This window comes from Acipenser ruthenus, chromosome 15, assembly GCF_902713425.1.
Source record: "Acipenser ruthenus chromosome 15, fAciRut3.2 maternal haplotype, whole genome shotgun sequence".
Lineage (NCBI taxonomy): Eukaryota > Metazoa > Chordata > Actinopteri > Acipenseriformes > Acipenseridae > Acipenser > Acipenser ruthenus.
The window spans coordinates 19,746,013-19,769,790 of record NC_081203.1 but is presented as its reverse complement, the minus strand read 5'-3'; the positions used below and the strand labels follow the sequence as shown (position 1 = coordinate 19,769,790).

Genomic DNA, 23,778 nt, shown 5'->3' with positions numbered 1-23,778 from the left:
AGCTGTCTATTAATATTCCACTAAAAGGTTACTGAACAGAAGGTCGGGTTTGCAACAAATCCCTTTGTTTATCGTTGCTGCCTGTGGTGCATTCCTGCAATTTATTCTTCAGCATAATTGTGATTGTTTTGATATCTCCCCCACCTCCCCTCCACACACACACACACACACACACACACACACAGTACCCAAGCCCATCCCATGTGGTAGACCACAAGTAACCTTTTTCTCCTTTGGTTATATTTTTGTAGGCCTCAACAACAACCTAAAAATCATAAGAATGGCTTTAGAAAACGATATGGGACTCTTCGAGGTTCACAGTAAATCCTGGGTTGTCTCCAGCAAGATCTGCGATGGAGTCTTGTTTAAGTCCCAGCAATTGCTAGGCTGTTGCCATTGGCTTCCATTCTGTTTTCAGTTGGCAGCTTCTCACAAACAATCAGTTGCTGTGAAGCTGACCAGTGTCTGAGGGCCTTCACACCGCTCAATAGGGAGGCTGGCAGACGCATATTGAAAGGGTTCTGGGCTCAAAGAGTTTGCTGAAAGAAACATTCCTTAACCCTGCACCAATCGAATGGGCCTAAATCAAGTCAAAGAGAACAAAAGAGAACTGAGACTGTGGTCAATGACAGGCCCACTTGAGGCTGGCACAGATTTATTTAACCGTTTGCATACAGCTTGCTTTTTTTAAAACAAACTTCTGCAGAGCTGTCAATACTGTAATTGATAGTGTAACTTCCTTCAAGTATTGCTTCGTGGTAGCTCTTTAGATTATAGGGCATGAATAGAGGGCAATTGATGTTTCCATGGAAATATACCCTTATTCCACTAGTAGTTACCATGTAAGAGCAGACAACTATATTTTTCTCTTACTATTGTATGGTGTTTGCAGTGATTCAGAGTGGTTCTTTCTGCTCCAATATACCTGGCTTTCAGCTGGTCTGAGTACTAACAGTCTTCCTCATTACATTCGAATCATGTGACAATGTACCCTTTCAAATCTGTCAGCCCCCACCTACTATAGGGGTGGGGCTAGCAGAGTCTAATGGTTACATTGTCACATGATTTAAATGATATTAGCAAGGCTGTTAAGTCCTTAGGATTCTCCAGACAAGCTCAAAGCCAGGAAAAGGAAGATTTAGAGAACAATTATAATAATAAGTTGAGCAACAGAACCCTGAAGCTCTTAGAATGATTGCAAACGCCTTACAATAGTAAGGGGAATGTAACCAATTTATTACAATGTAATCTGAAGCTATATACAGCACATGGAAACTCTAGAGCTTTGAAAAAACACACAGTAACCAAGCATCTCATCAATTGTACTGCAAGCATCCATATTACTGTTTCGATTTGTTGATGCATTTGTGGCTTGTTGGAAATCAAACCTGTTTCTTCACAAACTTCAGTCTTTATTTGTAGACACAAAAACAAATTAAGTTTGGTTTCCTCATCGATAGAATTTGATCAAAATTTAGAGCGCATACTCTTTGGGTTAATTGCTAACCATCAGGGACAAACACACAAGACATTCAAATTCAAATTGAATTGCAGGAGAGTGAGGGTCAGCTGGTGTTTGGAAAAGGGGAGAGAGAGAGATGCGGGGGTGGGGGGGGGGGGGGGTCGAGAGCGGAGAGTGAGATACATCCTAACATTACTAATTTATAGCAGTAACTTTAACATGTAATATTTTAACAATGTATAGCAACAGTGTAAATGTTTAATAGATGAACCACATTTATTGTGTTGCTATTTGTGTATTTGATACATAAGAGAATTGTTAAGTTGTTATCGTGGGTTCCGCTAGGGGGAATCACTGTACAGTAGAGCTTTATTAGTTCACTGCACTACATATGCAAGATGTTATTTCCTTTTCCTGTTTGTTCTTCTTCAGGGGGAGAGAGTTGACATGGCGATGTATCTGTAAAGCTGGACTGCTGCAAGATACGGTGACTGTACCATAACAAAAACCAACATCAAGCTTAGCTGAATGTCAAATCAAAGTACCAGTACAGTATCCTGATACATTGATATTAATATTGTTATTTTGAAATTATACAAAAGTGCAAGTCTGTCTCAGTTTTATCAAAATGACAGATATTGAAAGTTCAGGTCGGTGTCATTTTTATTCAAGCGGAGCTGTGCTGAGGTTTGAAAGGTAAAGTATTAATTATGTTGGGTTTATCGCAGGATATACAGATTTTATAGTGAGTGGTAGGATTTACCGACTTGGAATCCATATGGAAGTAAGTGAGACAGGTAAATCCACTCTTATATAATTGAAGAAAACAAACCTATTCTTTTTTAATGCAGTAATTTTAAGAATACAACCTGCACCCCATGTATAACATGCAAAACAGACCATACTAGTTACATCCCTTATATAATGTGCACCTCTTGTATTACCACAGCAAACAAATACCACAGAGTATATACTACATGGAATACTATATCTCAGATACCATGGACAACCCTTTTTTAAAAGTCTATTTTGTAAAAAGGTCTGTGTTATACTCTAATAATTACGGTAATTGGATTTTAGGAGAAAAATTTAGATACATTATTTTAATAAACTTTCGTACTTTAGTAAATTAGGAGTATTTATTTCATGAGTGGTTCTGGGTTCTGTTGAACCATTTTCCCTAAATTTGGCTTTGACCTTATCTGGGGATTAACAATCATCCTCATTCCATTCACATCATGGGACCATGTAACCTTTCAATTCTGTCTGCCCCACCCACTCTTTATGTGTACATAAGGAAAGTAGGTAGTGCTGAAACAGTTGGGTCGCATTGTCACGTGACTTGAAGGAATAATTTCATCAGAATGCCTATAGATACTTCACGGTCTCTGGCTAATTGACAGTCTTTATGAACATTGAATTTTGACTTTACAATGTCAGGACAGAGAATTACAACCTTTTTCTTGTGTCAGGCTTCAAATCTAAGTTGCATCATATAAAGATGAATGTGATTCTGTAAGACAGCTCTCTTCATCCCGCCACCCCTGCAGTCCCTTGTGGCGTTAATATTTTACACAGATGATGGCTTACCTTCTGCTTTGAAGCTCTGAGCAGCCGCACACACCGCACACTCCCGCACACACAAGCACACACACACACACTCCCGCACACTCCTGCACACACACACACACACACACACTCCCGCACACTGATGTAGCTCTGGGTTTCAAAGCAATGCAAATTGTTACGGTAAAAAATTCTGAGCGTCCTCACAAGACACACGCCAGTATTGGATTGGAAAGACACATTTCACAGGGACATGCTTTACTAAGCTGGGTAGTGACACTGAGAGCAAGGCCACCCCTGTATTCAGCTTATTCATTACAACTGAAAAATGGCAATTTCAGGAGCTTTTGAAGTACTGGCTGTGGAATCTCTGCCTCTCAATAAACAGCCAGGCCAAATGTGTCTTCCCACCAAATAAAAATAGATAATCTGCACAGTATACTCCACCAATGTTCATTGAGTACAGGGGCTATTTACATGAGTGAGAATGGCCGAAGAACATACCTTAAACAACTTACCTCTTCCCATCAAAATTGGTAACTAGGTTTAGGAATCTATTATAAGTGATTGAATACAATCTATAAACATGTTGTTAATAATGTTTTAGTTATAGTTTATGATAAGAAATAATGGCATTGAATCATTAAAAAATATTGTTACAAGAATATTATATGCATATGATACCTGATTCCAGGCTGTACAGAATTAATCTAATAAGTGATGATAGCACAACTAGCCTATGATATGTGAAAAACACAGAGATGGAACAAATTAGCATCATACCTATAGGCTTGCAATCAGCTTCCCTATTTATACCCGAAGTATTTTGTATAAAATGTAATTTAATTTGGTTTATTTTATATAAAGTCGTATGATTACATGTAACCTAGCAACCGGCAAGGGTTCTCATTGATAGGCGGGAGTGGGGAAGAAAGAAAGTTTCACAGAAGGAGCAGGTACTAAAGCATACCATTCATACAAATCAAATTTACATAAGTGCTATTTTCTTTTTTGTGTAAACGGAACAACGTTAAATTAATTTTCATGGTGAGCTAGTCAGTATTTTAAGACATGTTTTTCATTCTATTTTATTAGAAACGATTTCTAGATAATAAATTAACAAGCAATATGAGTGGTATAAGTACATATTATCACATGATGTGTTACTGACGTTTGCCTCCGAGTCTTACATAATAAATAGTTAAGCATAACGCTAAAACGTAGTACCGGAGTTTCTTTTGGTTTATTTGGACTTGTTGACAAACACAACACCGAGAAATCCTAAGGAGCAGGAATCCAGTTGATTATACACCAGTCACAAACTCGCAGTGCAGCTGAGTGGATTCAACTGTACGTTTTTCTTTCTTTCTTTCTTTTTTTTAAAATTTAAAACCTGGACTTATTGGTCATGTGTTTCTAGCAATCCCCAGGCAGTATGATCCATTCTCTAGCTACCGCATGCAGTATATTCACAAGTGACCATTGAAATGCTGGGAACCAACGAAGTACAAGAAGCTTGATAACATGCAAACTCAAGCTGTGCAGCAAAATTTATATGCGTATTCTTTATGAATTCAGTTTAAATATCATATCTAAATCATTTTAATGCATATGTAACAGGTGTGTACTGATACGTGTGGGTATCCGCTGAGAGAACAAGAAAGACAAAGAGGGTTTGAAGTCAAAACGCCGCTCAGGCGTCCAGGTTTTATTATTTACAAGGGGTGCAGTTGCTGATGGCCGCCACTAGGGTACCTGCAATGGTAGTCCTAGTGCAGGAGGAAATATATCCAAGTGCAGCACATGAATAACAAAATGCAAACACAAAACACTACAAAAACAACTAGAAAATAAAAAGAGGCCAAGCTTGGGCCAAGTGCTACTCCCGCTTCAGGAACCGTCTCCCTACATAAACTAAATAAACTTCAGTAGGATTACTAAATCCTCTAAAGTAATCCCTACCTATGGTTTTAAGCATCCCGTTTACACCTACAGTGGTCTTTGGCTCACCCTGGTTCCATACTCAATCATGCGGGTTATCCTCCTTCACCTCCAGGCTTGTAAAGCAGAGACCAAACACCAAACACCAAACAAACAAACAAAAGAAGAACCAAGAAACTGGCTTTTCAGACACTTTTTAAAGGCAGGTGACCAGGTTTAATTCATTGTCAAATGTTCAATTCACACCTGGCCACCTGCTGCAGATTCATTTCAATTAAGCAGGGAGGGAAGTCTCACCTCCAAGCCCTGCCATCCAGCACATACTTTACATTTACAAAATTAACAACAATAACAAAAAACCTTTAAAAAATCAACACAAATCCCACCAAACCATATTTCTAATTAAACACAGCCCTGCCACAGCATAAACCACCCAGTGCACAGCTTATCTGGAGCGTTTAAACAGTAGTAATCATAGATGTAGTGCCTGCTGTATTGTTATTATTATAATAATCCATGTGAATTCAGAAAGCAGATGTTATTGATATCCCCCATATCCCCGATGCTTCATCGCCCCTTGAACCTGCCATGTCACTCTGTGAGCTGAACTGGCATGCTCCTGCTACCAGCAGGTAGTCCTGTAGGTGGTTATAAATTACAACTTTAGTGTTTAGAAAGCAAAATACACATTAAACATGGGGATGGTTTTTTAATACTAATAGCATAGGCATTTACAGTATGCGAAAACATATTCAACTTAAAATAACAAAATACAGTACCTTTCTGACATCATATATGATATAAATAGCTATCTTAGCAACATCACCCTTACTTGTGAATTATGTTTTTATATCAATTTCAAAGACAATATAATAAATATATGATATATCTGTTCATATACATTAAATTGAATGCATAAAAAAGGAAACATTTTAATTCAATTCATATTGGTCAACCCTTTACTTGAACACATTTACAATTCATAGAGTTAATATAAATGTATTATAAATATGAAGACAGTAACATGGATTATTCATAAATGTCAGTGTTAGTAAGATAAATTGATGCATTATTACCAGATGTTTTTTCAATAACAAATTTCAACAGTTTGTTATTTAAAGAATAGGAGATTTTGTCTAGGTTTATATTATCTAACAATAAATTCTTCCATAGTTGTAAAGCAGGTGGCTTGGAGTCTTTCCAGGAAAGTAAACTAGCATTTTAGGGACCAAAAAAAGAAGAAAGTGTTAATTTTTGAAGCAATTTTGTTAGTGAAAGTAGCAACAGGTGCAACATCACCCTCAGAATTCTGCTCTTTCACAGATCATTCTGCTGTACAGTAAGGTCTATTTGAATTACAACTGACTCTCACAATGCAAAAGATCAAGCACGAATTGCGATGAATGTAGAATTGAAAGCAGAGATAAATGACACTCACCACAATGATTTCTTCACAGGGCCTTGTATTTAAAATGGGCTTTAATAATTGAAGGCCGAGTCTGACGCAGAGAGGGGCTGCTGACTCCACCCACAGCTGAGCTCTGATATCAAGTCAAACAAAACCCTCAAAAAGAAGAAGCATGACTCCTCCTGATTATCGGAGCCGCTCTCCATTATCAGCAGCTCTCACACCTGTGGCAGTGAGTCACGCTATGTTGAAATAACCCAACAGCTTCTTTCCTGACACGGAATCGTCAGGCATGTTCGTGAAAATTAACAGTCAACACATAGTTGGGAACTCTGATTGAAAATGAAACTGTCAGACTATTAAACCAAAAAACATTCCTTTTGTATTATAATTTCTACTATATACACTACAATCTGTACATCTTTATACTCAGTTTCTGCTGGATTTCACCCTCAATATTAAGGCCTCTGCTCTATTCAGAATTAAGCCTTTTGCAGTGCCAGGCGTATTATGGAATAAACTGCCTCAAAACTTGGATGCATTGCAGGGCAACTCATTTGCAGATTTAAAAAAAAAGACCTAAAAACGACCTATTTGAATCTGAAACTGAAAACTGACTAGAACAGTGAATTAGAACATTTTGCATGAAAGAAAACTAAATTCTAAAATCCCCCAGTGGTGGCAGGATTAAAGAATGAACCAGCATTTAGTCACTTTGTTCTATTTCTGTAACATTAACAGGTTTATTACCTTTCACATGAATATTTATATATTTGGTATCCATTACACTGATTTACAAAGTTGTAAGCAAGCTGTATAGAGCCTATATTGATCCACTGTGAGTGTGTGTGTTTGTCTTCAATGTTACATATAAACAACTTTTCAGGGACGAGGAAATTAGCTAAACCACATAATGAACACAACCCCCTGCAGTCCTCTCCTTCACTCCCAATTTTTATCTACCAGAATATGAAGCTGCTGACAGAGTTTCGTTAACAAGCCAATTTACATTTCCTGAGTGATGCACTCTGTCTCAGTGTTTTCATCATTACTGCTTTATTAATGCCTTTGAGATGCTCACACTAACAGCCACACAACCTCCCACCCGGTCCATCATCTCCAACCATTCGACCACACTGCCTCCCTCTCGGTCGCTCAGCTCTGATATCTAGGCCACATTGACTCCCCTGCCCATCAGCTCCAACCACTGGACCACACTGCCTCCTTCCCTGTCCATTAGCTCTGATCTCTAGACAACAACACTGCCTCCCTCCCTGACCATCAGCTCTAACCACTAGACCACCCTGCCTCCCTCCCTGTCCATCAGTTCTAAGCTCTAGGCCACACTGCTTCCCAGTTACTCAGCTCTAACCTCAAGGCCACACATCCCTCCTTCATCACCTGACATCACTAGTCAGGTCTCTATATTGTGCTACACAGCATACCTCCCACACCTCAGCTCTAACCACCTGCCCACACAGTCCCTCTATATACAACACTGATCGCAACTCCACTCAGCATAAGAACCATTCTAGTGTGCCTGCCCGGCTGGCAAGAGCAGGTTAGCCCTGTGCTTTCCTCTCCTATCTGCCTGACCACTCAGGCACAAGAGGGGCATATTGCACACCATCTGGGCAAAGCTGTGAGCTCCCACGGAGGAGTCTGCAGTGATCGACATGCAAGAGTCATTTATAACCATTACCTTCCCATCCAGCTCCACGTAGTGCAGTCCATTTATAGCCATCAACCCTTACATCACTTACAAGTGTTAGCTAAGCCCATCGCTTACCCTCACCTTACCACCCAGCGCACACACACACACTCTCTCTCTCCCACACAGTCTCGCTGCTTTGATTACATTTTATTGCTTTATTATAGGAACTGCTTTCCTCTAGTAGGATCACCCTGCTGCACAAAGGAAGCAGAGAGCTCTTTTAATAAGCGCACAGCACTCCGATTAAAGCCCAGGACGTTTTGGAAGCAACAAAAGTGCCAGAACACAAGCTGTACCACCTCAGCTTTTCATCTTGTCTGAGCTCAGAAGCTGTGGGGCCAGCAGGCTTGGTCAGTGCTTGGAAGAATGTCAGTTCCTGCAGAGTAGAAATAGCAGGGTCCTCTCTCTCCCTCTCTCAACTCTGAGTCAACACTCTGAAACTTACAGTACTACTAAAACTAGTCGTCATAGTCATCTTGCGCATGGTAAACTACAAACTTACCAAATATAATGGCATTAACTATATATTGTGTTCTTTTCTTTTTAAGAAACAGCAGTCTCCTCCCACTCCTCCTACTGGTCTGGTCTACAGCCCAGAACCATTCTGCAGCATCCCCAACCAGGCCCTGGTTCCACGCCTCTTCATAGCAGGGGTCTCCATAGGGGCAGTCCTCATGGTTGTGCCCAAACTCTCCACATGCACCTCACAGGGGAGCCCCTTCAGTCCTCCACTGCTCCTGCTCAGCTGCCCAGTCCGGGACCACCACCTACTCCCAGGTGCCCCCTGTTGCTGCCTTTTTCTTCCCATCCTCTTCCTTTCCTCCAAAAAGTATTAAAAGAAAAAAACAAACTTTGCACCTGCATTACCTGCTCTTGCCTCTGTACAGGAGGCGCTAAATCCCATGCTGAACATCACGGGTGACAGGACTGCTGAGGTTGGTGACGTCAGGCCAGAAACAGGAATTAAAACACACAAACTCAGGGAGGAACTCGGGTGCAAAGCGCACTGTGGGGCGATTTTATTTCAACAAACAAAAATAAAAGACTTGTAACAAAAAACCTCTGCTCACAGAGTGAAAATAAAAAGGCTTAACAAAAACAATTCTCGCACACAAAAAAACTGACACCAACTAAACAAGTACGGTGCTGTAGTTTCCAGCAGTCATGGCAATTGTTTTCTTACTTTCTGTTTACTTTGAGATTCTCCGGTCATCCTCGTTCTCGTTTTCCACTTCCTGAACACCCACCCATTGCCCCTCAGCACAGAACAGTAGCATTGCCATTATAGTGCCACTGTCCGTCTGCATTGCAACTGGAACGCATTGGGAGTCTAAAACAGAAGATATTGTCTGAAATAAACCTGTAGCGGTTGCAGTCCAATACATTGAGACATTCCTAACAGAAATGAAATCCTATACGTGTGTTAATAGCCTGTATCCAGTACATGCCATAGGCTAGCCATTATCTTTGAATGTTATTAGTACAGATTAGCTCTGGGTTTACTGATTAAATGAATTCAATGCTTCTGCTTGTTGTCAGTCTTCATTATTATTATTCCACTGAAGTGGATTTGTTTTGTTTTGTGTTTTAAGTCGATTGTTATCTGAAAATTGACTTTATGGATGTTGTCTTTGCACCATGACCTGATTGGTAATATTTATGAATGTTTTTATTGATGTGTGGAATCCACAATGACATTTACAAAAAAAAAACACTGAAAAAATCCTTTCCCATAAACTAGAACAAAAGCTTTAGTCCCCTGAACCATTCACTATTTACAGTTCTCTGGCAGAGTGAGTGAAAGAAGCCTGTCATCACACACTTCTGCACTGCCATTAATGAATTCATTTCGAAGGGCCGTAAGAGCACTTTACTTATTGGGTTTAAATAGACGTCTTCAAATGGTGTCTACTAACAAAACACCCAGAATGTTTTCCAGGCTTGACTGCATTTCTAAAAGAAAGGGCTCCGTTGAAAAAAAATCCAGAAACTGGCCTCTAAATAAGATGGCGATCCCAATGGAGAAAGTGTACAGTAGTAGCACCTATATATCTTTCAACCCTCAATCATAAGATAACAGTAACACTAGGTAAAGCACTCGTTTCAACTAATTTCCTTCTTCAGTAGGCTAAAACTACTTTGATTGCTATGCAGTATTTGATAATGAGGTACAACAAAAAAAAGGTCAATATCCACCATGTATTTCACACTGCCACCAGGCAAATTAGTACAGCTGGCAGGCCCAGGGGGTGTTCAGGTCAGAACTGAGATGCTCTCTCTCTCTCCCTCTCTTTCAGAGCTGTGAGGGTTCATGCTGTATCTTCCATGTGTCTGCTTGAGAGAGGCTCACTAGTGAATGGCAGAGGGGGTATTTAGGTCAGGATTGAGTCTCTCTCTCTCTCTCTCTCTCTCTCTCTCTCTCTCTCTCGCTCTCGCTCTCTCTCGCTCGCTCTCGCTCTCTCAGAGCTCTGAGGGGAAGCTCTCATGGTGCCTGCTAGCCTGTGCCAGTGCAATTGTCCCTCATTAGCATTAATAAGATCTTCTTGGTTACTTGACCAGTAAGAAGCCTTGAAGAAGGTCATGTTAAAAGTGAATATTATTTGCAAACTTGTGATCCAGAAACACCTGTGCCATGAAATGTTAGTTAAAACTAGTCCTTAAACACAACCCTTATAACACAGATTGCTTGATTCATTTTTATTTGTATTTTTTCATTTAGAGTGTCCAATTATTTTACCCCCATTTTGCACTGCAATTTAGAATGTCCAATTATGTTGCCTCAACACAGCAACGCCACACAACAGCTCAGAAGAGAACTAAAGGTCAGTTGGTGTTATAACAGCCAAAGGCCAGCCCTGCAGGTGCATGCTTGAGCTCCGGAGGCACCAGTAGGGGTCACTGTAGTGCCACAATTTTACCTCCCCAACCTGAGCGAGTGCCAGACTATGATTGTCAACTTTGCACAGCCAGGATGAAAACATGTGCTCACCTGACTGCAGGACTCATGCTGCACACCAGACTGCCTTTACCCAAGAAGACACTCAAAGATCACAATGCTTGATTCTTGAGCAAAGCATTTTCAGAAGAAACTATTTGTGGAAACTTGCCACACACTAACCAGTCGAGGACATTAAAAGATAATCAACAAGGCAAGACATTTAGGTACGGTACAGTGAAAATTAAACATCAATGTATGCCTTCTGATAATTTTAATCCATGACTAAAACGTTAACCAGCAATCCTGCAGCTCGCAGGCAGACACTGCTCAACACTCAAACGAACCAAGCTCTCTTTGGTGCATAAAGGCATTGTATGGACACATGTGCACTGGGATCACCACAAGATACATTCCCAAACCAGCATGTTGATGAAATAAACCTCTTACCTTTCTGTAGACAATCATGTTTGGAGAGTCGTCATCAGGATCTGCAGTCCCCACACCTCCTTGGTCCTTTGGTCCCTGGGCCATATCTGTACTTGACTGGGCTGTAAAAGAGTGGGACAATTATATTAGAGACTGCCTATGTGCCTGCTGGGACTGATCTAGGTTTCACAGACTAGCCTAATGTTACCTGAGGTGAGATTGTCCAAGATTAGAGCTAATCTGGGTCAGTGAAACCACCCTTTAATGGGTCAGGGTGGAGAGAAGGTCTGTGAGTAGTATTGTGTTACATTATTATTCTTAAATGGAAGTCTAGTATTTCAGGGTTTCAATTATTACTAGAATAATAATCACATTTATTATAAACCTTTTCTAGATATCACTCCTGAAAACGACACCAGATTTACACGTTTTAATAAACTATTATAAATCGAGTTTGTTACACAAGTGAATACTTAATAGGAATGTATTCAAAACAATGAAACATGCAATCACACAATACGTTCAGAAAGTCAATAATACATGCAATAACACAATATGTTCAGAAAATCAAACAAAATAATTACACAGTCAATATTACACCAAAACAACATTACAATTAAATCCAAGGCATTAGGAAACAATTTATAAATTAAATGATAGTTAAATTAGCCTTAGTATATACTGACGATTAACAAAGCATGCACAAATTACACCAATAACCCTCGATAACCTAGCTAGTCCCGAATGCAGATAGAAATTAAGAATTATACTTAGTTAAGGTCCGAGGAGACAGCCAGGGGTCTGTTTGTTTGGCACAGTTAATGTCAGGGCTGCAGCAATCTTAGTAGATCGTTTCTGAGCGAATATGACTCGTGATGCCGAAGCTTTTAAACTATTTCAAACAAAGAAATGAGTTTATCATAATGTGATCTTATTGGTTAGACTGCATTAACCCCACCCTGTCTTCCGGAATGCAGGAGATGGTTATAACTGCAGGCTCAGAGACCTTGCTCGTGCTGGCCTATGAACGCATGGGGTTGTGGTTCTCGATAGGCGTGACATTTGAGACGGAAATAAAATCAACAGCAGCACGCAATGTTATTCAGACCAACTGGAGAAGAGAAGGGTACATGCAGTAAGTTTAAATTCGTCCCATGTGTTGAATAATGCACATTATTAATTAACAAAATAGTTGTGAATGACCTTAAAGGCCTAATTTGAGAAACATGTAATGTAAGGACAAACAATTGTATGTAAATCTTATTTTTATTCATGCACAGCCTAAATGTGTTTATAAAAATGCACAACAGCATCCGCAGGATGCGCCCTATAGTCTGGACGTCGCCAGTTCGAGTCCAGGCTATTCCACTGCCGACCGTGGACAGGAGCTTCAAGGGGGCAGCGCACAATTGACCGAGCGCCGCCCCCGGGAGGGGGGGGTGGGGGGTGGGGGGGGTGGGTGGCTTAGGTCGGCCAGGGTGTCCTCAGCTCACCGCGCACCAGCGACCACTGTGGTCTGGCCGGGCGCCTGCGGGCTTGCCTGTAAGCTGTGTTGTCCTCAGAAGCTGTAGCTCTAGGTGGCTGCATGGTGAGTCTGCAGCGTGTAAAAAAGTGGTCGGCTGACAGCACACGCTTCCAAGGACAGCGTGTGTTCGTCTTTGCCCTCCCGAGTCAGCGCAGGGGTGGTAGCGGTGAGCTGAGCCGAAAAATAATTGGCTACTTTAAATTGGCGACTACTAAATTTTTTAAATAAAAAAAAAAAAGAAATGTACCTAAATGTGTTTATAAAAATGCACAACAGCAAAATCATGTGTGTCATAGCATAGGCCACCACAGTTATGCACTCTTGGAATGCAGGGCATTCATATTGGTTATGGACGGAAAACTTTTAAAAGTATATCATATTTCCTACGAATCTCTGCTATGTTCCCCCGAATAAATTCCTTTTTTAGACACTAAAAACATGTCAGAGTGTGTTCCTGATTAAGGTTTTAAGATTTGGAGACTGCAATATTATGTGTTTGTTGGGGATACAAGCATGAAATTCTTATATTTCACACTCGTAGTGATTTTAAATGGAGGTAATTCCTTGCCATTCACATAGATTTCAATACAAAAGGCAGCACTTTACTGTAGTGAAAGCTTGACAGATCAATCAATCAACTTTCTGCACCTCGTTACTGAGCGATTACTCCTGTATTGTACCTTGGCTATTTAATCCCTGTATGCAGTGTCGGGTTCACAGTTTGAAAAAATAGCACTGACTGCAACATAGCTGAAAAGAGAAAAATAATGAGCATCAGCACGAAAATTCAGTGTAAATAAAATGTCTGTTAGACGCTGTGCGCTTGCTAATGCATGCTTGGAACTCAGCAAAGAGTACAACATTGCAACATTGCTTCAAAAAAGCTGGAGTGTAGTTGAGGAGGAGAGTGCTGACGAAAATACAACCGAAACTTGAAACTCTGACAGACCAGAGTAAAAAGAATTCTCAGCAGTGTCACCTTAGCGACCAGGACACTCTGCCTAAAACTGACGCCGATGATATAAGCGTGCGTGCTGCGCTTGTAACACTGCAGCGTGCAATGGAGCAGCATCCGGATACAGAGCCGAATTTGAATTTTTTAAAAAAGTTCTTCGCTGGAAACAATTTGCAGTAATGTAGCCTACCTGTACTGTACATTTCTGCACTTGCATTACTTTTTTTGGATTTTTTATTACATTCACAGGTTTTAATACATTTTTTTTATTAATGTAATGAGAGTCTTAATAAAGATTTTTAACCGCATACAAGCTTGTAAGAGTGTATACCTTCCATTGCTTAGTTTTATAAGGATTCATTGGAACTGTGTAATTTGTGCGCACACGAGGGTCCCCCTTTGTCTTTTTTTGGAATGAGATTCACCAGTTTGCCATCATCATTCTTTGATGGAGATCTGCCTTTGCTTGGTATGCGTTTGTTTTAGTGGAGGTGTTACTGTAAGAAGATCATATTCAGACGAAGCGGCTCTTTCTCTGCAGGGGGCTTACTTTAGTTGAATAGCTGTATGAACTACAGATTGAAATACACAAAGGCTACGTGTTGATTATAGTTCTGCATAATAAATGCAAAACAAATCAATTTCTTATATTTAAACATTGCTTTTATATAGAGTATAAACATATTAACATACACAGTAGATGATTAAGCATAATTTTTTTTTTGTAATTTAATTAGGTACTTAGCTTTACTGTACTACAACCTCATCTTTAAAAATGAGAACCACTTTCCTAACATCAATCAAACGAAAAACAAAACACGACTTTCATTACCTGGCCTTGAATTAAACCTGCTCTTGACTCGCAAAAACCAAAACGTGACTTTCATAACCTGGTCTAGAGAACCAAATCAACCTTAAATGGATTAAGAGGAACCTTAATTGTGTATGCAGGCGTGTGAGTCTATCCATGTATGTACACACATATCATCCAGAACTATTAAACACTCATTAAGCATTTTAGTTCAGTGACAGACATTTCAAATTTTGTGATATAGGCATACAACTTTTACTTTAAATTGTGTCATTTCATTGCACGTCCACAAGCAGTTACATACACAATATATCATGCACATTAAATAATGCACATATACTGTCATCTCAGATCCCGATGGTTCTTATTTATACTGTACACTGTCTTCCCATTTCTTCCAGAACACTTGTTCTGCTGAATGTTGTGAAGCTAGCCCTTCTCAGCCAGATAAAAGCTGTCTTCTACACACACTGGTTAAGTACATTCAGAAAAGCATGTCTTTCCCTTCACAGATATGTTGTATACCACAGTTCCACTCCACAGTCCCAATTTATATATAAAAGATGACAAGTGCAAAACCATACTGTACAGTACATACAGGCATATATGCACCCATACAGCTCTGCACATGGAATAGCTAAAACAAACACCGAAACAGCTCTTTCTGAATTGAACAACAAACATAACCAGTAATCTTGATAACATGAACTTGACACTTGAAGACTATCACTATTCAGAGAGAAAAGGAGCTTGTAGTTCCAGAGTTGCCTCTTTTCCCATTGCGTTACCAGGCTTTTAAAAACAACACCTCACCTCAGAGCACAACTGTGTGTAATTCTGTATTTTGGGACACATTTTGTAACATCTTAAATGAAGCATCCATTACCTTAGCAACCAAAGAATGTCTGGTCCTTTCCTCTTTATTTTAATTTGAATTTCCTTTGCAACAGCAGGAAGCTAGTTTCATGGTAAACAGAACATTTAAATGAATAAATAAATGATTAAATTAAAACAATTAAAAAAAAGTGGCTGTTAGCCTGTGGTAGTATCATCTCTAGACTCCGTCCAGGTTGTATTTGGTCTGTGAGTGCCTTCAGTAGTCAGCAGGTAGATAGAGTGTGACAGAAAGAGAGAAACAGAGCAAGCCGGCTGAAGTAAACCTCCCTCAGTGTGTCTCTCTAGACCAGGCTCACTGTCTTCACTGGAAACAGAATTTATACAGCAGAGAGAGAGAGAGAGAGAGAGAGAGAGAGAGAGAGAGAGAGAGAGAGAGAGAGAGAGAGAGAGAGAGAGAGAGAGAGAGAGAGAGAGAGAGAGAGAGAGCAGGGAAGCTGAGGAAAAAGAAAATGAGAGCAAGGTTTTTGAATGCATTACAGCAGCGCCCACTGATGCTGAAAACAAGAATTTTTGCATCCTGACTAGAAGGCAGGATTGAAGCTAAATGGAGCACTGAGGCCCACTGTTTGACTAAATTAGAACAAGGAATGATTTTTGACAGGACTAAGTTTTTTTTTTGTTTGTTTGTCTTTTTTTAACCAACAGCTCTTATATTATATCTTTCTTAAACACATACCATGTAAAAACATTACTACAGAAAATGCTGAAATTGAGCTCCATGGTTTGTATACAGGAACACTAGGGGTTTATTTGATCAACCTCTACCCTGATTAGGCACAGCTGTTTAATATTTTTAGAGAGTGTTACAGCATTGGGGAATCACCCTGGATTGCATCAACCATCTGTGGTTATCCCAGCAGTGCCTCTAAAATGTTGTGGTTTATCCCGACAGGTAATAGATTGATCAAATCCACCACCTAAGTCCACATGTTCAGGGACAGTGTGTACACTCGTAACCCTGAAGCAAAATGAAAAAACATGTTCTGTAATATTATTTATGAATCACCCATTGTGTGATTGTTATATGTATGCAATTATGCCCGTCAGGGTGTCCATATACGTTGAATATACAGACACCTCAGGGTTGAGTGCCTCCAACCCCCAATTAGTCAGTATATTTGACGTATACGGACACCCTGAAGGGCCTTATTGCATTTATAATCCAGATCAAATGGATTTGAAAAAAAAAAACAGAAGTAATTTTTAGGGCAAATTTCTTTGTTTTTTTATTAAATATTCATACGCCAATAAAGGGACCACAAAAGTAGTCAAATTTATAACTTTGAACTACACACTAAGTTAAGCTGAGTAAATTGATTTAATGAAACATGCAAAAGTAAGTAAATATACAGTACTGTGCAAAAGTTTTAGGCAAGTGTGAAAAAATGCTGTAAAGTAAGAATGCATTCAAAAATAGACATGTTAATAGATTATATTTATCAATTAACTAAATGCAAAGTGAGTGAACAGAAGAAAAATCTAAATCAAATCCATATTTGGTGTGACCACCCTTTGCCTTCAAAACAGCATCAATTCTTCTAGGTACACTTGCACAAAGTCAGGGATTTTGTAGGCATATAGTCAGGTGTATGATTAAACAATTATACCAAACAGGTGCTAATGATCATCAATTCAATATGTAGGTTGAAACACAATCATTAACTGAAACAGAAACAGCTGTGTAGGAGGAATAAAACTGGGTGAGGAAGAGCCAAACTCAGCTAACAAGGTGAGGTTGCTGAAGACAGTTTACTGTCAAAAGTCATACACCATGGCAAGACTGAGCACAGCAACAAGACACAAGGTAGTTATACTGAATCAGCAAGGTCTCTCCCAGGCAGAAATTTCAAGGCAGACAGGGGTTTCCAGATGTGCTGTCCAAGCTCTTTTGAAGAAGCACAAAGAAACGGGCAACGTTGAGGACCGTAGACGCAGTGGTCGGCCAAGGAAACTTACTGCAGCAGATGAAAGACACATCATGCTTACTTCCCTTCGCAATCGGAAGATGTCCAGCAGTGCCATCAGCTCAGAATTGGCAGAAAACAGTGGGACCCTGGTACACCCATCTACTGTCCGGAGAAGTCTGGTCAGAAGTGGCCTTCATGGAAGACTTGCGGCCAAAAAGCCATACCTCCGACGTGGAAACAAGGCCAAGCGACTCAACTATGCACGAAAACACAGGAACTGGGGTGCAGAAAAATGGCAGCAGGTGCTCTGGACTGATGAGTCAAAATTTGAAATATTGGCTGTAGCAGAAGGCAGTTTGTTCGCCAAAGGGCTGGAGAGTGGTACACGAATGAGTGTCTGCAGGCAACAGTGAAGCATGGTGGAGGTTCCTTGCAAGTTTGGGGCTGCATTTCTGCAAATGGAGTTGGGGATTTGGTCAGAATTAATGGTCTCCTCAATGCTGAGAAGTACAGGCAGATACTTATCCATCATGCAATACCATCAGGGAGGCATCTGATTGGCCCCAAATTTATTCTGCAGCATGACAACGACCCCAAACATACAACGAAAGTCATTAAGAACTATCTTCAGCATAAAGAAGAACAAGGAGTCCTGGAAGTGACGGTATGGCCCCCACAGAGCCCTGTTCTCAACATCATCGAGTCTGTCTGGGATTACATGAAGAGAGAGAAGCAACTGAGGCTGCCTAAATCCACAGAAGAACTGTTAGGTTAGTTCTCCAAGATGTTTGGGCCAACCTACCTGCCAAGTTCCTTCAAAAACTGTGTGCAAGTGTACCTAGAAGAATTGATGCTGTTTTGAAGGCAAAGGGTGGTCACACCAAATATTGATTTGATGTAGATTTTTCTTGTTCACTCACTTTGCATTTTGTTAATTGATAAATATAAACTATTAACATGTCTATTTTTGAAAGCATTCTTACTTTACAACATTTTTTCACACCTGCCTAAAACTTTTGCACAGTACTGTATTTATTTTTGGTGTGTTGAATCTTACATTGCCATTGAAAAGATTCACCAGGAGGTGGTTGAGACGGCATTGAATTCATTTTTTTTCCTGTGCGTGCAAGACGCTGTTGTTTCAGCAGAACGGCAGTACAAAAAATAATAATAATGACGTCTCAGAATTCAGTAATTTTTCAAGGTCACAGAGGGGTGGATAATGTGCAGAAGTGTATTTTTTTGTTTTTCTGTAGCATTTACAAACCGCTAAAAAGATATAATTAGAAGTGACAAAGTCGGGGTGATTGAGTACAAAGACAGAATTTTTAATTTTTAATTTTGTATTTTTTTCTGTTTTGCATCATTCAGTTCATGTAATTGTTCTTCATCCAAATCGCCTTGTCTTCTTACTACTTTTGGAAATGTTTTGCTGGTAATTGGTCACTGGTATTATAGTTTCTGTACATCTGTAACTGTAAACACGATGGCTACCGGTACTTAAAATTATGTGAGGCAGCGCAGTGATTTTGAATATGTGACAAGGCTCCAACTGTCCGTATCCATCCAATATATGGACAGCTGGAACCTAGCTCGACCAAACACATTGCTTGTTTCACGTTCCATTACCAGCCCAGGATTATAAATTATATTATATTATATTGTAGACTAGACCCTGATATTGATGTGAATACAGCCATCCCGTTTCTTTATATCATATCAGATAGCTGTTAATTTACAGTATATTAGAAGATGTCCCTAGTGAGCTCAAGAGGACACCTGCAGGGCTGGTCTTTGTCCTCCAGGGGGCGGTAGCTCACTGACATCCACTCTCAAGTTGCTGGGTGTAAAAGAAGAAATCGGCTTGGGCATGGGTTTGGAGCATGACCATTGACTTTCAGTTCTCCTGAGCTGTTGTGTGTCTGGAATTGCTGCAGTGAGGTAACAGAATTCAAACATTCTAAGATCCTCACAATCATGTGGTACAGTACGTGCATAAGCAAATATTAATGAACTGCAAATATGGTGTAACTAGATGTAAGTAGATGTATATTGAAGTTTATCCAGATTTGATTTGCTTTAAAAAATAAATGGCAACAAATGGCAACATGGATGAGCAGTCACAATGGTTTAGTGCTATCGGCGACCACCAGTTATTTCAGGTCCTGCTACTGTTAGCTGTGCTGTCAGTGACTGTGCTTTTCATTTGTGGATTGATTTCTTGGGGTGAAGCACTGAGGCTTTGAGTGTCGTCTGAAACCAGGGCCACTCTGGCTAAAATGCAACTGACACTGGCGTTGGTCTGGAAGTGACCACAATCTTATTTACAGACGTGCTCAAATTTGTTGGTACCCTTACAGCTCATTGAAATAATGCTTTATTCCTCCTGAAAAGTGATGAAATTAAAAGCTATTTTATCATGTATACTTGCATGCCTTTGGTATGTCATAGAATAAAGCAAAGAAGCTGTGAAAAGAGATGAATTGTTGCTTATTCTACAAAGATATTCTAAAATGGCCTGGACACATTTGTTGGTACCCCTTAAAAAGGTAATAAATAATTGGATTATAGTGATATTTCAAACTAATTAGTTTCTTTAATTAGTATCACACATGTCTCCAATCTTGTAATCAGTCATTCAGCCTGTTTAAATGGAGAAAAGTAGTCACTGTGCTGTTTGGTATCATTGTGTGCACCACACTGAACATGGACCAGAGAAAGCAAAGGAGAGAGTTGTCTGAGGAGATCAGAAAGAAAATAATAGACAAGCATGGTAAAGGTAAAGGCTACAAGACCATCTCCAAGCAGCTTGATGTTCCTGTGACAACAGTTGCAAATATTATTAAGAAGTTTAAGGTCCATGGAACTGTAGCCAACCTCCCTGGGCGCGGCCGCAAGAGGAAAATCGACCCCAGATTGAACAGAAGGATAGTGCGAATGGTAGAAAAAGAACCAAGGATAACTGCCAAAGAGATACAAGCTGAACTCCGAGGTGAAGGTACGTCAGTTTCTGATCGCACCATCCGTCGCTTTTTGAGCGAAAGTGGGCTCCATGGAAGAAGACCCAGGAGGACTCCACTTTTGAAAGAAAAACATAAAAAAGCCAGACTGGAATTTGCTTGGAGCTTTTTGGCAAGTCACATCAGCTCTATGTTCACAGACGAAAAAATGAAGCTTTCAAAGAAAAGAACACCATACCTACAGTGAAACATGGAGGAGGCTCGGTTATGTTTTGGGGCTGCTTTGCTGCGCCTGGCACAGGGTGCCTTGAATCTGTGCAGGGCACAATGAAATCTCAAGACTATCAAGGCATTCTGGAGCGAAACGTACTGCCCAGTGTCAGAAAGCTCTGTCTCAGTCGCAGATCATGGGTCCTCCAACAGGATAATGACCCAAAATGCACAGCTAAAAACACCCAAGAATGGATAAGAACAAAACATTGGACTATTCTGAAGTGGCCTTCTATGAGTCCTGATCTGAATCCTATCGAACATCTATGGAAAGAGCTGAAACTTGCAGTCTGGAGAAGGCACCCATCAAACCTGAGACAGCTGGAGCAGTTTGCTCAGGAAGAGTGGGTCAAACTACCTGTTAACAGGTGCAGAAGTCTCATTGAGAGCTACAGAAAACATTTGATTGCAGTGATTGCCTCTAAAGGTTGTGCAACAAAATATTAGGTTAAGGGTCCCATCATTTTTGTCCATGCCATTTTCATTTGTTTTATTATTTATAATATTATGTTGAATAAAAAATCAAAAGCAAAGTCTGATTTCTATTAAATATGGAATAAACAATGGTGAATGCCAATTACTTTTGTCAGTTTCAAGTTATTTCAGAGAAAATTGTGCATTCTTCGTTTTTTGTGGAGGGGTACCAACAAATTTGAGCACGTCTGTACATGCTGTATAAATCTGTAAAAATTGATTTTCAGCTAACAGAGAGAGAGAGAGAGAGAGAGAGAGAGAGAGAGAGAGAGAGAGAGAGAGAGAGAGAGAGAGAGAGAGAGAGAGAGAGAGAGAGAGAGAGAGAGAGAGCGAGCAGGGAAGCTGAGACTCAATCCTGACCTAAATACCCCCTCTGCCATTCACTACTGAGCGTGGAGAGTGGAGCAATTATAATTCACAAAACTGCAAGTACTGTGCTTGTTTCAGTCTTGAATAATGCAGGAATTTAACCAGAGATGAGTGATAGATGACAGATTTCCCCAGTCCTAAAAGTAGAAGAGAAAATATCTTGATGTAAATATTAATGTTCCTGTTGAGTAAGTGCCAACTAAGGGAAATTCTGTACTATGCGTGCCAAATCCGTATGAGGTGCAGAGAACAATGTTATTGATGCTCAGGAAAAGAAGCCAAGGCTTTCAAATTCTCTGTCATTGCAAAAAACAGCTAATATGTTGTACCTATCCAACATGTGACACCTCTTTATTTAAAACACTCCATTCCTGTCATTACCCTGCACCCTAATAATGAGCACTAGTCTAAACACTCCATTCTCAGCTCTCCAGCACTGTCATTACTTTACACCTTCAAGCCATCAGCTAAAAGTAAGACAAACAATTATAGCAATACAATGCTAATTATTAGACAAGACAAATCACATAAAACTCCCTTTCCTCTGTGAGATTCCAGTAAAGAGCTCTGGTGAAACACCTCTGCTGTAATTCACCCTAATTAAAACACCACTATACAGATAATGAAAGACCCCGGGTGTCAGGTCTCAGACAAAATGACAAAGCAAGGCAAGACCCGTGAAACATCACAGCGAAATGAATTGGCTTTCAGTGACACCCATGAGAGAGAGGGAGAGAGAGTTAACACAATACATGAACCAAGACAGACCCATCAGCAATCAAAGAACATGCCATTCCTGATGGAATTACTCAGAGAACGGATGATCACATTACAATCACCCAAGGATTGAGATCTAGGTGATCTGGATTTGGCAGGGCTTCTCATTTCAATATTTCTTAACTCCAGAAGATATTGATGCCTGTGACTTTGTTAGTTGATCTTATATGTTGCATGGGGTGTCATTATCACGTATCAAAGCAGAATTTACTTCAAAAGAAGTACTTCAAAGACAAATGGTCTCCACAGTGAATTCAGCCACAAAGACTCCCACAACAGTGTACAGAGGAGTCAAATAAGTTAAGCAACTAACTTCTTCATTTGATACCACTGGGGTTTGCGTCTGGATTGGGAATATGCTATTTATAAAAAAAGAATTAAAAGCAATAAGGAACTTATTTTACTTTTCTGTTTTAATTCCTTGTTGAGCCAAATGTTTAAGACATTGGCAGAATTTCTTCACTGATTACATCAGGATTGAAAAAATTGAAATATTTATATTGTATTGGCCTTTAGTGTGTAGAAAGGGGAACGGTAGTTATATATAAGATACGGTTAAGGAAATATTTAAATGACAGGTATCTCTTTGTTACAGTTATTTTGCAGAAAATAATTGCAGAAGAAATATCCTGAGGAAAGAGTGATCGGTTTAAGTACAGAAGCACTGAAGACACCAATTAAGCTAATTTTAAAAGTTTCCTTTTTAGCGTACCATATTGAAATATATTGTGGGAGCCACTGATGAAACACATCGAGACAGAAAGTGGCAGTAGAAACGCTGGTGTTGGTAGCTTAGCATAATTTCACACAAGAAAGTGGCTGTGATACTGTGAATGTGGGCACACCACACTGGTATTTTACACAAACCAGACTCTCACAAAACAGTGAGTACAAAATAGTTTTTTCAAAATATCCTAACAAAATTGAAGTTTGCTGTACAGTAGCTGTGCTCCATTCACCTTGTGGAGTCCCAAACCAGTATCTCTACACTGACATAGTCCTATACATTAGTGTGAAACAGTAAGGATAAAGTAAAAATAACGATTAACGGTACTTGATTTGTATCTGTTCAACCACAGTGATGGTAAAGTTAAGGTGTTACTTAGCAACACCTACTAACTATATTTGCAGTAACCACTGCACCTGTGTGGTGGGTCTTTTCTTATTATAATCTTAAGCATTTATATAAATTGGTAGGTTGTTTTTTTTTTTAGCAGAGAGCATCCCAAGCCAAGGGTGCAGTGAAGTAGGAACAGCAGACTGAAATAGATGAAGTCATTTCTTCCCTGAAGAGAGGTGAAGAAAAAATCATTTTTATTAGAATGCTTCCCCCTTCCTAGAATAAAAAAAACACACACACACACACACAGCTAGCTAT

At 39.8% G+C, this 23,778-nt stretch overlaps 1 protein-coding gene and 1 long non-coding RNA gene across 3 annotated transcripts in view; one reads left to right on the top strand and one right to left on the bottom strand.

Moving 5' to 3' along the window:
- Positions 1-8,887, top strand: part of LOC131697561 (uncharacterized) — a 69,068-nt gene extending 60,181 nt beyond the window's left edge. Inside the window, exons 2-3 of the long non-coding RNA XR_009307380.1 lie at positions 1,895-2,158; positions 8,640-8,887. This is a non-coding gene — a long non-coding RNA (uncharacterized LOC131697561). The remainder of the gene's footprint in view (positions 1-1,894; positions 2,159-8,639) is intronic.
- The window catches only part of LOC117422253 (regulator of G-protein signaling 6), a 123,334-nt gene extending 107,407 nt beyond the window's left edge, over positions 1-15,927 (bottom strand). For both annotated transcript variants that reach the window (XM_058987358.1, XM_058987359.1), the window contains exons 1-2: positions 15,633-15,927; positions 11,477-11,577 (exon numbers count right to left, since the gene is read on the bottom strand). In XM_058987358.1, coding sequence (XP_058843341.1) covers positions 11,477-11,560 — 84 coding nt within the window. In that variant the 5' untranslated portion in view covers positions 11,561-11,577; positions 15,633-15,927. The remainder of the gene's footprint in view (positions 1-11,476; positions 11,578-15,632) is intronic.
- Between the last annotated feature and the right edge of the window lie 7,851 nt (positions 15,928-23,778).